This window comes from Triturus cristatus, chromosome 3_1, assembly GCF_964204655.1.
Source record: "Triturus cristatus chromosome 3_1, aTriCri1.1, whole genome shotgun sequence".
Lineage (NCBI taxonomy): Eukaryota > Metazoa > Chordata > Amphibia > Caudata > Salamandridae > Triturus > Triturus cristatus.
This window is the reverse complement of record NC_140583.1, coordinates 63,430,814-63,449,552: the sequence shown is the minus strand read 5'-3', so window position 1 is coordinate 63,449,552 and position 18,739 is coordinate 63,430,814. Positions and strand designations below refer to the sequence as shown.

The 18,739-nt window shown below is 38.9% G+C and overlaps 1 protein-coding gene across 2 annotated transcripts in view; it reads left to right on the top strand.

Moving 5' to 3' along the window:
- Positions 1 to 9,645, top strand: part of LOC146859710 (uncharacterized) — a 296,642-nt gene extending 286,997 nt beyond the window's left edge. For both annotated transcript variants that reach the window (XM_085643456.1, XM_085643457.1), the window contains 2 exons: positions 3,705 to 3,776; positions 6,019 to 9,645. In XM_085643456.1, coding sequence (XP_085499582.1) covers positions 3,705 to 3,776; positions 6,019 to 6,024 — 78 coding nt within the window. In that variant the 3' untranslated portion in view covers positions 6,025 to 9,645. The remainder of the gene's footprint in view (positions 1 to 3,704; positions 3,777 to 6,018) is intronic.
- The last annotated feature ends 9,094 nt before the right edge of the window (positions 9,646 to 18,739 follow it).

Sequence of the window (18,739 nt, the reverse complement as noted above, 5' to 3'; positions counted from 1 at the left end):
CCTGACTTTTACCTACCTGTAACGCCCCTAAATCTCCAGCCGACGCCTGCAGTCTAAGTCCAGAAGGCCCCCCCTAACTGCTACCTGGAGCTGGTAAGAATATCCGACCCCAAAAGGCACCCCTGCACCCGACGCCCCACGGCCTTTTGTGCCCAAACCAATGGTACCTAACCAACCCCTATCTTCCCAACTTACCTGTCGAAGTGGTGGTCGCATCCAGAAGACGTTTATCTCCCTGCCTGATGCGCTTTTGCAAACTGGATGTTCTCCATTGAAACCAACAGGGCGTCCGACGTCGAAACAGCACCCTGCACCCAGCCGCCCTAGTGCCGCTGAGGGTGCTAATCTGTTTCTCCATTTGCCCTGAGCTTCGCTCCCACAGCCGAGTGGCCTGCTAGCCAGCAGCCACAAACCAGAGGCCCTCTATCCCCCATTGGATAACATTGGGCCTCAGCACTCTGCACCCGGCCGCCCTAGTGCCGCTGAGGGTGTAACGAGAGTGCATCCTCTACCCTGGGGGACCCCTGAGTCTACCCCCAGAACCTCCACTTCCACTACCAAGTACTTACCTCAAATCCGATAACACCATTTTCCTCCATAGGATAACATTGACTGTTTTTCTGTGAAAAGTTTCTAAGTGTAGAGTTTGAGAAACTAAAGAAATTCTTTAAAATTGCATAATCTAACAAAAAACGATTTTACTTACCTGTTTTCAGGAGATGTCCCAGAGTAGTATCTAGGTATACTACTCTGTGTAAGCCTAGTAATCTCAAAGGTTACTTACCTGCTATTTTACTGAAAAGCCTATTCAAGTCTATGTACTTCATTTACTAATTATTGCATTTCTTTTCATCCATACTGTAAATCAAATCAAAGTGCATATACAATTATCATCCAAACTGTATTTCAATTGCATTGCTACTGTAAAGTACCTATTGCTTACCTGTGCCAGGCTTGCTTGGTTCTAGAAAATAAAATAACTAAAAGAATATTTTTATACAAAACTATTGGTCTGAAGTTCAGTCTTTGAGTATGTGAATTCATTTGCTGACTGAGTGTGTACAACACATGCTCAACACTGTCCTCTGATACTGCCTTACTGCTCAACCACACTACCACAAATAGAGAGTAAGGTTCTATCTAACTTTACCTCTGCCTACCTTTGGGGTTCCACTGTACTCTGTGCACATTATACCTCACTTTGGTATAGTATATACACAGAGCCAGCTTCCTACAAAAGTGTCATAGAGTGGAATGGAGTGGTGTGTCATAGAGTGTCATACGATGGAACAGAGTGGTATAGATTGGCGGGGCATAGAGTGGAGTAGAATTTTGTAGATAAGAGTGGCGTAGAGTGTAGTGACATGTAGAGTAGAGTGGAGTGGCATGGTATTCAGTGGCATGTTATTGAGTGTCTCATGCTGCAGGAGCATAAAGTGGAGTGGAGTAGAGGACAGTGGCACGTGGCAGAGTGAAGTGGTGTCTCCTAGAGTGTGGTGGTATGTCGTACAATGGACTGGCATGCTGTATAGTGGAGTGTTATAGAGTGGCGTTGAGTGTCATAGAGTGTAGATGTGTGATGGAGAGTGGAGTGGCTTAGAGTGAAGTGGCGTGTCAGAGTGTTTTAGAGTGGAGGGTGTAGAGTGAAGTAGCATACAGTGGAGTGGCATATCACAGAGTGGAGTGATGTGTGGTAGAGTGGAGTGGTGTGCAGTGGAATGTCAAAGAGTGGAGTGACATGTCTTACAGTGTCATAGAGTGGCATTGAGCGACATAGAATGGAGTACAGTGCTGTAGAGTGGAGTGGCATGTGAAGCCTGTTTTCATGTGAAGTCCTGGTTGAGCAATGCACTCTCTGCCACTTTATTTGACAGTTGTTTATTTCACGGCATATAGAAGAGACAGGAATCTACCAGCTTTTATTAAAATACATGGTTTACCCAAAAAGCTCAATACAAATCATGTCAGAAGGTAATTTATCATAAGAGCGAACCTTGTAAGGAATATAACATACCAGACTGTTATGAATTCTTCGCATTGAAGGATTGTAAAGGCTTTGGTTTATAGCTTTCCAACGAAGAACTCTATCTTCGCATAGTTTGGGTTTTTATCCTGAGGTGGATTTAAGATAAAATATTGCTAGGGAAACCTGGTTGCAGCTTGGCATCTCAGATATCAGCATGGGTAAAGAGCTCTGGTTCAGCGTCTTTAAATTGAAAATTGAAAGCTTACAACAATTATGTCCAGCAGCTGTTGGGAGGAGAGGTCTTCTAAAAATTCTGTTTACATTTAAACTTAGAGGTGTCAGCACCTGGTACAGAGATTTGTAGGTTAGCCAACATGCCATCTTCTATCAACATTTTGACAGAGTAGAGAAGGACACAATGTTTCGGGTTACACCTCAGGAGTGAGAGGAATTAGGTTAATATAGTAATAGGTTATTCACTGCCGCTTTAGGAGAATGGAATTCTTTTTGTGCTAGCTTCTCTACTATACTCTTTATTAACAGGTTTTATTAGTCTGCTACAAATCGTTCTTTTAGGTGCCATCTTGAGAGAGAGGAGGATTGGCAACATGTTTGTTATTGCCACTTGTCCAGCTCTTTATCAATTTCAGGATCAATTGTTTTATTTTCTAAGTTCTTAAATGATTAAGAGATGCATACAATTATTGTCTCGGGGATATATATTTTTTTTGCAGAACAGACGTTTGTGTTCATTGCTATGTCAGTAGCCCATTTGCTTTTATTACAGTCCTGGAAAACAATAAGATATCCCTCTTTTTTCACTGGCTGCTAAAAATGCATAGTGTAAAATGTTTCTGAAATAATCTATGCGGAAATAATTATTCAAAAAGGCAGAAATATTAGAATGTGGTGCAGTTTAGGTCTCTATGACATATGAGTAATGTGTTTTTTCTTGAGCAATACAATAGTACTGTATTTGGTATGAGCAATTGTCTTTAAATGAGCTGACTGTCTGCCCTAATTTTTACAACAATAATTTGTAATTGGTGATTACTGTTTGAAGGTTGTGTAAGAATTATGAAATAATTGAAAATCTATTAATATACTTTTGATGCTATGAAATAATAATTAAAACAAATACTAAAGTACATGCAAGCATGGGCACTCTGTAAGCACTGGCCCTGCACACATTGAGATAAGCATTGAATCCCAATAAGAGGAGGTATTCCTTAACAGGATTTAAGCTTTGTCTCTATATTTGTAAATTATTTGGTTGTCTATGTCCATGACATGTGGTATGCAGTAGGCGGTGATGAAATGAACTTTAGAAAAGTGCATCCATCACAAGAATTAAGTGCATAATAGGATGTACTATCAAAGCCACCAATATTTCTTTCAAAGAAGTCAGTTTGAACAATAATAAAGCATGGAAAACATCCTAATGAAATAGAATTCCATCTTTTGCAAAGTGCTTATCTAAGGAGTCCGTGATGCATCTGCTATGAGTTATCCATATGTCTTGGGGATATGTTTTATTAGGAGAAACACAGTTACAGCTATGTGTCTTATGTTTCCTAAAAGCAACATGTGAAAATGTAAAATATGTTTAACTCTCTGATGCTCTGCCATGCCCTGTTGCTGTTTGTTTAATCATCAGCCAGAATATGTGCATCCACTACATAGGTATTAATTTTCATGCAATGAAATGTTAATGCGACAACTGTTGCTCTTTTACCAGGATGTGAAGAAAGTAGACATTGCCTCTAAACGCAGTCTTTGGGAACAGAGATCCTCATCCACAGATACAAAGGTATTAAGAGTTCCTATCTAATGTCTCTTATTTCGATATCCCCATGGATGCTATGTCAGAATGCCTCCAACATGTATGCTACAGTTCAACATTTATGTCAAAGTCTAAAAAAGCAAGATTCCAAAGAAACACATTTAGGTTTGTCCACAGCAAAGGCTGCTCTGGTCCAGGTGTAAGCTCAAACCCCAGTATTATATCTAAGTGTATGTAACAAAATTCAAATGTCTCAGTCTTGAGACGGTCTATACTAAAGGACAACCCCCAATGGACTAGATTTTCGCCTATATATAGCATGATCTTCTATTGACCAGATTTGTGTTTCTCTAAAGCTTAATACCCAATTAATCAGATTTGTGTTAGTTTAAAGTAGAATCACCAACTGGCCAAACATGCACAAAAGAGGAACTACAATGATTGTACATAGCACAGTCCTCAATGGATTAAATATGGTTGTGTCTAAAACATGATTCTCAAAGAATCACATTTAAGTGCCCATACCTTCCTCATGAGTGTATCCGAATTCAGTGTTTAAAGTGTGATCATCAGTTAACAACGAATATATAACTTTTCTTCGCATGCGTTTACTTCGCATGCTGTTACTACGCGGTCGTTAGTACGACCGCGTTGTTAGTTAGCATACCTTTACTTCGCAATTCGGAACTACGAATTGCAGTAAGGGGGTGCTGGTTGTTGGAATAGTATAATTTACTATTCCAACTCCAGTCTATGCGGACACTAGGGAAGGTGTTGGATTTTAAATCCAACACCTTCTCCCCCTTACTGCAATTCGTAGTTCCGAATTGCGTAGTAAAGGTATGCTAACTAACAACGCGGTCTTACTAACGACCGCATAGTAACGGCATGCGAAGAAACGCATGCGAAGTAAACGCCGCTTCCCGTTAACAACATTTAAACATACTCTTGAAGGGATAACTAATACATATTCTATTAATGTAATGTTTTACCACTATATTGAAGTCTTAAATTCTACCTATACTTATCTTGAATCCACAACATTGACTTACAACATATCAGCAAGGCAAACAGACTTGGAGTTAAGAATAACAAATCAATGCTTATATACTTACTTTAACATAATGTTTGTAGGTGATATGGAGAGTCAATTTATATGCAATGAATATTATTGATATTGATACATATAATCACAGCAGGCACTCTAGTACCATAATCTACAGGTTCTTTTCTACATTCTTCATTTTACTCTGTGATGGGCTAGATTACTTCCCCAAGTTTTCATTTATTGGAAGCTTGAGTTGCCTTCGTTCTGAAACAGAATTTCCCCTCTATTTTCATGCTTTTGTTTACACCAGTGATGTCCTGACTTTCCTATTGTTTTCTCCAGTTCATGTAGTTTTACAGTAACATGTCTCCTTCCTGCCACTGATCTGTCATGTTTACTACATATTAATATTGAAAATGTTCCTGTAAATTACAAAAAGCTTCATTCTTAGTCAACCTTGCTTTGACTACAATTCTCTATCTGGATTATCCCACATTTTCCATAATTGGAAAGTTGTATTTCTGTAGTAAATTTCTTTATTTGAATGCTATTATGGTCAGGATTGTACCATCTGTACTACATTGTTGCTAAATAGAATTCATATTTGGCAATGATAAAATGATTCACGCATGCAGGTGGAATGCTGTGTTATGGGTTTGTACAGAAATGGTGTCCAGTTTTTTGCTACAATAGGATATTCCAAATACATGCTATAGTTCCCTATTTTACTGTTATTCTGTTGGACATTTTTATCGAGAACTGTATTTGTCATTGTATTTATTGCAGTGTTTATTAAGGAACATTGTTTATTTTGCACGGTGCAGCACTACATTAGGGCATATAAGTGGCAACACTATGGTGCAATACTTCTATTAAAGTGATCTAGATTAGATTAACAAAATATCAGTGCACAGAAATTATCTTGGAATTCTGCGATTCTGTACAAAACATTATGCAGTATTGTTAATGAAGTTCTTTAAAATTGAGTATAATCTTTATTGAAATGGTATAGGTTTAGAACAATGTAAATTGGAAGTACTGTGGGTATAAGATGTATTTGCTATTCTATGTGACTTCGTAACATGGTGTACACTATACAAATAGACAATGGACCGTTTTGTTACTGGAGATAATTCATAGTTTAGGTTTTAGTATTTGTTTTTTCACCTTTTTGCATTAGTTGTAACTGACCATACTTGGTATTCATATGTTATTTTCCAGTCATAGGTATTCCAAACCTGTATAGAGTGTAAAGGAGTCACCTGCAGAGTGGACCATCTTACCTCAATGCGCGTGCCTCCTCTCTCCTGCGGAACCTCCTTCATGTTTGTTCTTCCAAGACACCAAGCAGATACTTCTCACAAATGATCAAGTAGTTCTCATGCACATTAAAGAACATAAAGAATGTCTCCTCTCCACAATCCTCAAACTCATAGGAAGATAATCATTTGGAGAAAAGAACAAAGGGTTTTTTCTTCTTAGATACCAATGGTATTTACGCAACTTCCACTGAGCTCCGACCTTGATCTACTGTGCCGCTCAGAAAATAATGGCTGCTGACAAAGACAAAAGTCACAAACTTGTTGTGTTCAAGTGCTTCAGGTCTCTCCTACTGAACTCTCTAGCTGTCATCCAAATGGCAGTGGACTGCCGAGTTTTACATTTGTTTTCAATCAGAGGGGTGTGACTCCTGCCAATATGTGTGTGGGATTCAGAGATAATGAAAGGATATAAATGTGAGCCTGCACCACATTACCAACAGCTGGCTTCCATGGTTTTAATACATTAGATGTTTCTGCATTGTACTCATATCTTTTGACTATTTGTTTCAAACTTTTGTAAGGTTGTTAGCATTTTGTACTTAGTGCGTTTCCTCTGTAGTTTTAGACTAATGTTAATTTGTGATCACTTTATATATTGTTTATGGCAGTCTCAAATATATTGTAGAGTAGCAGGTGGTGCTCGATGTTCTAAAATGACACAAGCAAGAATCATATTAAGCAGGCTCAGAGAAAATCAACCACAGCAAAACTAATGAACTAGGGCAATGAAACACAATTGAGCAGTCTCTGTTAGTCTGTTCCTATATCTGATTAATTGAAGTAGTTTCCCAAAAAACCTTCAATACAAGCCCTACATTATTACAGTTTGCTCTGTCATTCCATTAAGCATCCAGGAGGCACAGAACGTCAAGAGCTGCATGTACTTCACTGGAAAATCAAGTTCAGTGGCCACATGTGAACACAATTAAAAACCAAGTAGATCTTATTTAAAGGAAAGGGGCAGATCAATACATCCTAAATGGGCACATTAATAGTGATGTATCACTTGCCTTCCTAGGTGAAAATGGTTTCACTGAAAAAAATTCATTTGTAACGTTTACACCTTTGTTTCCTTAGAATTTGATTGTAAGGCAGTAGAAGTGAATCAGCTATTCTACAAGAATGCAATCTAGAGAGTGTAAGTAGCTTTAATTTTTTGATGAAATATATTTTGGAATATTTAAATTACAAAATACATAAGGGGGCTCCCATTGATACATTTGATTAAGCAATGGAAGGTTTTCAATGTTAATATTCAGGTGAAGGGATTTCTGCCTTGTGAATTGTTAAAAATAAATGACATTTATTATTTAAGCTAAGCCCCTTTTGTGATGTTTTAATTAATTGCTGTAAATGAGCACAATATAATTTTAGGTTGAATCAAAATAATATGTAATGAAATCAATTCTAAATAGAATTCAGTCAAAATATTCCTACAATGTCGAGAGCAAGAGACATAAAAATTAGGTACAACTAAGAGGTTCACAGTGTTTATAAACAATGCATAAGAAGTAACACTGCTACTTAAACCTCACTTGCCAGGTTGTGCCTGTGGTCCAGCCACACATTTGCTTGTCAGGTCACACTGTCCTTAATCCTTTGCTGATCAACCTCTAACTGCCATAGTATTTTTTCCTGCTTCTTTTTATTATACACGTGGAAGGATAATTCAGCATGAGTTTGTTGAATTCATAAGGTGATCAGTCCAGATCATCAGTTCTAAATACAGTTAATGACTTTCCTTTTTTTTCAAACCTCTGGGCATACTATGGATTTTGACACCATTAAATTAAATGTAGATATCTTGAAATTGTCTGCCATTAATGTAATTTAGATATGTGAAGTAATATGCCATTCCTAAGATAAACATCACTCAATGTATACCTCTATATAAAGTGATCTGCAGGAAATGTTCAATCAATTATAGTGTGTATACATAGTGGTGCATAGATAGCACTTGGTAAGTTGAGGAACTATGAGAAAGAGATGTGGTTCAAGTTAGTCACTATGAAAGATTGCAATTATCAGCTATAATACAAGTAACCCTATGCAGAAGCTGGAGGGATACCAAATACAAATCTTTACAAAAAACATTGAAAAATGCATTGTTCTACAGACTTTTTATTTTGTATGAAGCTGATTTGAAATCCTCATCTCTGTTGATAAATTATATATCATTTCTCTGTTTATATTCAGAGGGTGTGTTGTTTATAATACATTGAATGTTTCTCTCTATATTAAACCACTTTAGTATGTGCAGGCCAGCTTAATGAAAATGGCATCCCCCTGCCAAATGACCAGAAACAAGTTAAAAAGTGTCTTTGCGGGAATAATATTATTTGTCGTTTTTGGACAGCACATAAATCCTGTAGTATTTCTGAGTGGAAGTCACTCAGTATCTACTTGACTAATCAAGTGTCAGAAAAATATCAGAACTCACAAGTTTGGTTGAGCAAATAGCCATATTCAGGCCAGACATGAGACATAACTACATTCGTAGTCACTGGAGACAAAGGCACCTTCCACTGTTTAAATATGCAGAACACAGAGAAGCATTTTGGCAGCTTCTCCATGTTCTGCGTGTGGCATGCTCAAAAAGGAAAATACCTTGATAGCTTTATTTGTAAGACACTTTCGGCTTGATTTAGATTTCGGCTTATGGATTACTCTGTAACAACGGTGATGCATATCTCATTTGCAGAAACATAAATCCCATGATAACCTTACGGGATTTATATTTTGGAGGACAAGGATATTCGTCACTGTTACAGAGTAACCAGGCCACCGTAATCTAAATCAGCCCTTAGAAACAAAGTGTATGTGAAACAATACACAGGGCTTTGATTGTAGCTCCTCCATAGTCAGATGCCAGTGCAATTGCTTCACAAGTGGCAAAGCTTCAACTCAAGGGGCCCATTCATAAACTTGGCTGCAGAGTTTTGCATTACCTGACGCATTCAGCTAAAGCCTTTAGTAAGCCTGGAACACATGATCTAATTAGCAGCAGAATATACTGTTACGAAAATGTTTCGAGGTACAACAGCAATGGCCAGGTGAAGTCATAAAGGACACAGACTGACAAAGCTATCGAAAAGGTGTATATTTTTAAGATTTACATACACATGGACCTTGCAAAACACCCTGACTAAATTGTGATGTACACGCTGTACTGCAACATAGAACAAAGAATATAGATTTTTACATTTTTTGTCATTGCTAAATAGTTTTGCATTTATGATGGACATATTTTAAAAGAGCTTCTTTTAGATTTGCAATGAAATGTGTTTTAAAGAAAAAATGTAAAACATTCATTAAAATGTGGTAACTAAATAGGTACAAATGTAAATATGAATAAAGAGATTGTAACAATAATGTATAGCCGCTTTCAAGCAAGTTAAAAAATATATATTTCCTCTAGCTTAATGAAATTGAAAACACATGCTGAAAAACGTGATTCAATATATTTAAATACAAATTTCTTATAAAGAGTGAAGCTATTTTCAATAAACAAAATATATGTTCAGCAGTATTTGTATTTTGTATGTATTTTGTATTTTGTTTTTATATAGCGCAACTATCACCCTACGGGTATCTTGGCGCTAGGACTGAGATGGAAAAAGACTTTTAAACCAACAAAGTGTCCACCAGCAGAAACAAGAGAAAGAGGAGAGATAGAAAAGCAAAGGCCGACCAAGGAATGCAGGATTAAGAGATCATGTGCCCCTCCCTAGGAAAGAGCCAGGTTTTCAGACTCCGCCTGAAATCCATCAGAGAGTTAGCCTGTCTGATATTCAGAGGGAGGTCATTCCAGCATCGCGAGGCCACTGTACTGAAGGCCCTACCTCCCATCCTGGCCTTCTTGACCCTGCCAGTAATTAGCAAAGAGGCATTCGATGAGCATAGAGTCCTTTGAGGCTTGTACCAGGACAGTTTCTCCTGCAGGGAGATTGGGCCAAGGCCGTGTGCCGCTCTATAGACAATGCACAGGGATTTGAACCTAACCCTTTCCCTTATAGGAAGCCAATGGAGCTCTTGTAGCGCTAACGTGGTTGAAGATCCACGTTTCCTATTCAGCGCCAATTTGGCTGCCATAGACTGGACCCACTGCAAGCTCTGATAGATGTAAAGAGGAGCTCCTAGATACAGAGAATTGCAGTAGTCCAGCCTACTCAGGATGATACTGCGTACCACCAGAGGTCTTTTCTCCACAGGCAGAAGAGGTAGAATCTGTCCGATATCAATGTCTGGATGGTTTGCTGGCGGTTTGCGTTACATACAAGACACCAGACCTACACTGCCACTTTAAATAGAAAATATGTTACTATACAGCCCATACTCTAGGATGTTGGGGTAACTATCACAGACATCATTCATTAGAATAAATTAGCTTCAAGGCAAGTATTGGAAACATTAAAATGAGACAATCTAGATGGTGCTGTGGAACTTTGTTGATGCATCAATAACAGCCCTATGTGCTGTAAAAAGACAGTAGTAATAATATCCAATTTAAAATGCCAAATATCCTTTCCAAATGTAACAATTCAAGAAAACCACAAAAAGTCATGTATAATATAATTGCAGAGAAAACGTTTTTAGCGTGCTGTACATAAAATCAAGAACATACCAGTTTTACAGCACAAAAAAAATGAAAGAAAATAAGACAAACAAAAACCCAAAACCAACAGCACTAAAGCACACATCCAGGCTGAAAAAAACAGTGAAATGCTGTACAGAGGTCACACAGCCTACAAGGTTTACTATATAGGTTTAAAAAATAATAATAATAACTTCATAAGACCGGTCACTCCAGTCTCTGTGGAGCAGCCCTCTAACTGGCTGCATCCATTGAGATGCTGACACTGACAGGGCGGAGCAGTAAATTTACCCCGGCATTTGCCAAGCGTGAAGACAAGTGACACACTGCTTACTGCATGAATACAAAGCCTCAAGAACATGCTACTGCCTCTGGTGAGTCTTCCATGCTGACGTAACTGTATTCTCCTTTTCTGAAGCCACAGATTGATTAGGTTGTTGCTTGGAAAAACTCCACACAAACTGCAGAAACAAGTTTCCAAGAATGTCCAATGGCTGGATAATCTGTCACACAGATCAACAAGTGAAGACAACCTTGAAACATTCGAAAATGACAGATATCTTAAAACACATATTTGATTATCCTTGCACCATGACTGGTCATGGTTAAGAAGGTAGCCCATGTGAGGATCAAAAATATAGGGTTTCAGTTGTGAAGTAAAGAAAGAGAATTAATTTTCCAGGTATGAGGCACACTCAGATGAAAAGCTACAGGAGTAACCTGATGAGTGATGAAATAATAACCAAAATATCACGATCGAGGCTTGACTAGCAATGTATGAACAGATAGAAAGCAAGAATATAGCCAGATTTTATTACCAGTAGCAAAAGTAGAAGAAGTTGATCTCGGCTGGATGGCATGTTCATCAATTTTGATTTTAGAGTGATGTAAGTTTTCCAAAACCAATTGTCTTTGTTTATGTAATGATTCCTATAATAAGTAGCTATTGAAAAAATAGGATCCACAGAAAACTCGTGAAAGACAACCCTGGAAGTGGAAAAATGGTGAAACCTTACTGCCACTATAAGTTAATATATATTACATCATTATAAGAAAAATCTGCAGTATTATTCAGTGGCACTGAAATAACATTGAACTTTCTGTTTCAATATGCAAGTGCATTAGATTGAGGACAATAACCAGAAGAAAGAGCTTGTTCTGTTCATAGTACCTTACATACAACTTTTAAAATTCTGAAGTGTATCGAGTTCCTGTGACAGAAATCATTGAACCATGAAGACAAACTATATCTGTAAAAACACACTGATATATATCTTCTGCTGTAGGTAACTTATTCAAAGGAGAAAATTGGACAACTTCTTTGAAAAGGTGTCCTGTAACCATTATTACTCAAAACCCTTAGGAGAGAGGAAGATCTGCTTTGAAGTAAATAGCAATCATGTTATATGATGCATGCGCCAATGGTAAAAGCTGCACATATCCAAGAGGTTTTGAATATAACAACTTATTTTGAGCACAATTGTTCTAGAGTATGAGAATTTATACCGCCAAAAACCAAAAGAACAAGGTCTGACTTGGTCTAAATTCCACTATGGCCAAAACAATTTACTCAGTAGGGATAACAATATCTTGTTGAAGTACAAACCAATTTGTCATATTAGTTAAGTCTTGAGATGAAGATCCTCTAATTCTCTAGGATTCAGTTATTCTTCAGTCTCTTTACCACTTTCTAAAAAGGACTGAACAATTCCAACCATACACTGAGAAGGATAGGTTATGTACAAATGACAGCTCCTCAATAACCAACAGCAAGGCATCAGTCAAAAAATTATTTGACCCAGAAACAAATTTTTTGATGAAATCACACTGTTTAAAGACAAATGCACATCTAGCTTAATGACTGTCTTTACATCGAAAATTTTGGAAACACTCGGACCACATGTACAAAAGGTTTTAGCAGTCTTAAACGGAGAATTGCGCCATTAGCAACCACCATTCCTGTGTTTTTATTGATTCCCAATGGTTCGCAAATTGCGAACTAGCACATGAATATTGATAAGGTAAGTCAATTGTGACCGGATTAGGAATCGCTAAATGTGTCTGAGACACATTAGTGCATCACATTTTATGACTTCCTAATTGCGAGTCACAAAAAGTCGCAATTAGGAACTCACAAAGTGAAGCGGTCGTACATGTGGCCCAAAATTCCTATCATCAATCTGAATTTCAAAGTCCTCCCTGGTGACGATAAATAGATGTCTTTTATTTAGCACAATCAATCTTTATGGCTAATTACTCTCTAACACTGAACAGTCCCATTCACCATAAAACAAAGCATGAGACAAAAATGATGCCCATTGCTTTATTTGCAATTGCACAAGCAGTCCTCACTGCACTTCCAGAGGAGGCATCAGTCTCTACAATAACTTTTTTAAAGGTGTATTTGACCACAATCTGGCAGCTTAACTGCACAAATGTTTGAAGGTATTACATGGTGTTAAAGCTCTAGCATCCCAGTGAAAACCTTTCTTTGTGTTTCTGTTAATACACAAGTTATGGTACTGATTAAATATGCAACATCTTTGCCAAATTGGTGATAAAAGTTTTCATACCCAAGAACTCCTTGGGTTTCATTGACATTGGTAGAAGTCCGTTCAAGGATGGTTGATACTTTCTTTGGGTCCAAAGGTAAGCCAGATGCATTCAAACTCAATTCAATGTAGTTAATGTCATGGCTGCTATGAACACACAGATGCAATCTTGACCCAAAGGAGAGCTAAGTGGTCTAGTTCTTCTTGCCATGTCCTGTGCAACAATCAGGTGGACACGCCCAACCAAGAAGACCACGGACCTGAACGTCTAGGCGTTCGAGCACACTTAAGATAAGAGCCATGCTTGGAAGCCACCAGCTTGCCCGCTGTTCTTTACTCACCTGCAATACTTAACAGGAATATTGATGTTTGCTGGAACTCTTCCCTGCTGAAACCTTTATCCTGCCCGTTTAGGTTGCGGGTTACCTGATTTGGAGTCCTTGACTCTTCAGCCTTGTCTCCAGCCTTTCAGGGTGCCCTGGAGTTGGCAATTGCTTTTTGCAACATTACTGCTACAAAGAAAGCATGTGCACTCTACTAGTAAAAGCAAATACTCTTATCACAGGGACTGTTGCTCCAAATTGGTAAGGTGTATGCTTAAAGTTACCTTAATGGATGCCAGTGACTGGGAATTATCCCTTCTGAAATTTTCTGAAGTTCCTTAAAAAAAAGGAAAGGGTCTTTGTGTGAATAATTTATCAAACCATTAATGTTTGTATTCAAGACTATGGCCCTGAGAGTTTCTGTGGGACATTCTGGAACTCTTATATAAATTTTTACCTTGAGTTAATTTCCAAGAAGGTATACAGGAATGATGTGGTATTTCCTGCATATTCATATATGATATTGATCCTCCCTATGTGGTAATGATAGGTACGTAAAGTATTCCTAAAAGAAATTATATGCGATTAACCTTTATCAGAATTATTTAGTAATGGTTTCTTATAGGGCATATCCCATGTACTCATCTTTATCTTAACACTCGGAATCAAAAGTGGGAAAGAGGAAAGTTTTTGGTAAGAGCAATACAAGACCGATAATAGGGTTGTCATTCACCTATCAAAATACTGTTACTTATCTTTTCCCCTTTATTTTGTATAGATGGACATGTTCCTGAGCCATAGCAACCAGGATAGAGGCGCTATATCCAGAAGATCGAAATAGTGGATAACAATTCTTTCTCTTCTTTTTTCATCCACTTCCTTATTCCCCTAGGCAGTGACATTGCCCTGATTCTTGACTTGTAATTGTATGCTCCTGTTTTCCTTTAAGGAAAATGGGCTGACCTAAAAAAAAAATTGCTTTATTTAAAAGCAATTACAGCCATGGTAGACTGCCCCCGTCATCCAGCACATCTGATCCAACTGCCGCATTATGATGCAGGCGGTCAGATCACGACTGGCGGGGGAAAGACCTCTGCGTCTGACAGGATCAAGGATCCCATCACTGCGGCGGTTGGTTTATTCCCTACAGGGGGCCTGCTCAGGCACTGCGATAGGGATTAGGATGTCTCTTTCCGCTGATCCTTTCATGGCGGTTAATCCACCATGAAAAGGCATGCAAAAAATGACTTGTGGGGGCCCCTAGCAGTGCCCCCTTCACCCCATGGCCCTAGGGGGCACCTATGGTCCCTCAATTAGAGAGCAGAAATAAAATTGGGAAATTGAACATAGAGGACATTTAGTAGACTAGAGTACCAGGAAGAAAATTAGATCAAGGTATTGGTGAACTTATTTGAAGAATAATGTAATTTAAGAGGTAACATTTTGAAAATGTTGTCAAAGATCTGATAAGATTTTGAATAAAGGGCTAGATGTCCGAACAATACAAATAGACATTACCAAATAGTTTCGAATTGCTATTTGGTAATCGCTATCACTAATGTACAAATGGGTTATTTAGCCCCAATTACTAAAATAGTGATTCATAGTAGGTCGCATATACACCTGCCTCATGAATATTAATAAGGTATGTCGCAATTTCTGACCCACTATGATACGCTGCCAACACATGGATGGTGGTCTGCTCGCGTCAGCAGACCACCATGGCTGTAATTGCTTTTAAATAAAGCAATCTTTTTTTTAGCTCAGCCCATTTTCCTTAAAGGAAAACGGGATGTGTTTAAAAAGAAAAAAAGGAAACGCTTACATTTAATTTTTTTAAGTGCAGGCCGTGGTCAAAAAACATTTTGTCAACAATTCGCATAGGGGAAGGGATTTCTTGGGGAACCGTTCCCAATCGTGAATGGGTTACCACTAACTTTGAGTTGGCGGTAAAGTGCAAATGTTTTGCAACTGCATTTTGGCCACAAAATATTCGTATATACCAATGAGAATCGTTATTTGGAAGGGACGCTCTAAACTCACCCCTTCCAAATACTGATTGCCAAACCCAAATTGTGATTCAGTAACAGGTTACTGAATCGCAAATAGTGCTTTGTACAATTGAAAAGGCCTTTTTTTGGTCTCAAACGGCCCGATTCTGTGAATCGAGCCATTTGCAAGCACAAAAAGGCTTTGCACATCTAGTTCATAGTTATACAGCAGTCTGTTTTTCCAAAAGCACCATGACAAGACATGCTGTAGATTTTGTGGTCCTTTTGAGTCTGCTGGAGGTGTAAAGAATTGTGTGTTGGTTATAATATAAAAGGTTTCTAAGTGGGTTGAATATAAATGGATGTTGTGAGCGACCACTAAGTGATCAATGGAACACATTTATCTTTTAAATTGGGACTTCCCTCTTCCGCTACTCAGATATTCCACTGCTACAATGAAACTCCTGGGTGTTTTATTAAGGTAAGTGATTGAACAAGGGTCATAAAAAGAATTGGGCCCATTAATGGGCTGAAACTGGGTTGTGCATTGCCCCCCTTAATATTTAATTTATACATCTCTGGCAAGAGTGCAAATGTAGAGGAAGACATTTTCTTCCAAAATTGGGTGGCCATACTTTGGTTTGCTGCAGTCAGAATACAGATGATACAGTGACCATTGACTCAACACTAGCAAATGTATGAGTAAAATCGTTTGAGTGAGTTTACTATCAATGTGACTAAAGCAAAACCAAAGGGGATGATGGACAGAGTGTTGAACATTGCAAGCACTCACCCCCAGTCAACTGATCTGGGTTTAATCCATCATCATTCTTTAGCTCACTCCGCCACCCCACTTCAGACATGGCCATATGCAAATCAGTCTGACCCGTGGCCTCATGGGAACAGTCCACCCCGAACTGCCAAGCCATGTCTTCCCTGGACCGGAAACAAGCATCCTCGGACCGGTTTCTGGTTAATCAGCCGTCATCAGCCAGGCTAGCTTGAATCCAGTGGCAAAGTGAGCAAGGGACCCACGTCTGGGCATACCCTGCCAACTTAGGGCGAACAAAGCAAAACCAAAGGGGATGATAGACGGAGTGTTGAACATTGCAATCACTCACACCCAGTCAGCTGATGAGCTCACTGTGCCACTGGAATCAAGCTATCCTGGCTGAAGAGGGGTGAAACCCCGAAATCAGTCCTAGGATGCTGGTTCCGGTCCAGGGAGGACCTGGCTTGGTAGTTCGGGCTGGACTGTTCCCATGAGGCACAGGGTCAAGACTGATTTGCTTATGGTCAGGTCTAAACTGGGGTTGCATGGTGAGCAAAAGAATGATGGATTTAACCCAGATCTCTTGACTGGGGGTGAATGTTTTGATTTGTTCTGCATTCCGTCCATCAATTGTGTGTCTTTTGATCACTGTGAAAAAAGCAAAGATCATTGTTAATGGCAGATCAAAATCCTTAGGAAGAATGAAAATTGAGCAGGTCAACAAATAACTTTTTTGCAATGTGACAAGGCAAACGTGCTGGGCCCAAGACACATATTTAAAATTTAAGGTAGCTTTTTTCCAGTGTTTACTAAGTAAACGTGCCTAGCTTAAAAATCTAATGTCACGTTCAATATTGCTGGTGTTAAAATCCATATTGCATCCAGTTATTATACATGGGGAATAACATTCAGAAATAAGTTGGCTCCATGGTAAGATAAGACTCTGAAAATGGTAAACTACCTTCACCCCGCATCCGTGACCCCGCATGCTGTCACAACGCGGTCGTATTAACGACCGCGTTGTGACAACGCATACCATTACTTCGCAAGTCGTTACAACGACTTGCGGAGGGGGGAGAAGGTGTTGGATTTAAAATCCAAAACCTTCCCTACAGTCCGGACAGCGCCCCCCCTCCGCAAGTCGTTGTAACGACTTGTGGGGTAATGGTATGCGTTGTCACAACGCGGTCGTTGTTACAACCGCGTTGTGACAGCATGCGGGATAATGGTATGCAGAGTGAAGAGGCATATTCTCTGAAAAGATGTCATTAATTTTTGTTTAACTTGCCAAACTCCTGCTCAGTGGTTCAAATATGACTAGAATGTCACCTAGTAAGACTGAGCTTCATATTAGATACTCAGCTTATCAAATACTCATATTAGTTGATGTCAGAAGAATTTGATTCCTTAAAGTTTTATATTTGTTCAGAAATATTGTGAAACCTGAGTAATTTATGGGATACATATTTGGGAAAATTGGGAGATTTGGCAAGATCTATTTCGGATCATGGGACTTCTTCTGCATGTCTTCGGTGTGGACTAAGAGTACAAATGCCATGAGGCTTCATTCAAAGGGGTCATGCTTCAGGTAAACGTTCTTAAAAGAACTCCTTATTCTATTTATACTTTCATAAATTTAGTCTGCCAGCGAAATATTACAGTGAAACACTGTCAGCAAAGGTTAGCTCTACGTACGGAGGTTTTCGTTTATTGTTATTGTCTTTCGGTCCAGTGAGAAGAGGTTGGAAGGTCGATCCCCTAAGTAGGTGTCAGTGTTATTGTTTAGGTGGATCTGGAACGGAATCAATTTCAAGGGCCAGATGTACGACCTGCCAAATAGCGACTCGCCAATTGCGTCACTTTTGCGACTCGCAATTTGAAACCCGCTATTTGGGATGTACAACAGTGTCTTGGACACTGATTGAGATTCCCAATGGGGTCACAAAATGTGTGGCTCATGAATATTAATGAGCCACTCGCATCATTTTGCGACCCCATTTGAAATGGCTGGCCCTCTCAGAGATGGTGGCCTGCTGGGCTCAGCAGACCACCATGTCTGGGACAGCTTTTCAATAAAGTGTTTTTTTTTTTTTCTTAAATGCAGCCCGTTTTCCTTAAAGGAAAATGGGACGCATTTAAAAAAAACAATTTAAAAATGAAACGTTTTGTTTAATTTTTTTAAGGGCAGGCAGTGGTCCCTGCAACCACTTCTTGGCGTTAAAAATAATTTTGCAGACATTTGCAAAGGGGAAGGGGTCCTCTGGAGACCCCTTCCCATTTGCAAATGCATTATCACCTACTTGAAGTAGGTGGTAATTTGCTATTAGTACATGGCAATGGAGTCACTATTTGGAAAGGAACGCCCCTTCCAAATATCGAGCCGCAAAA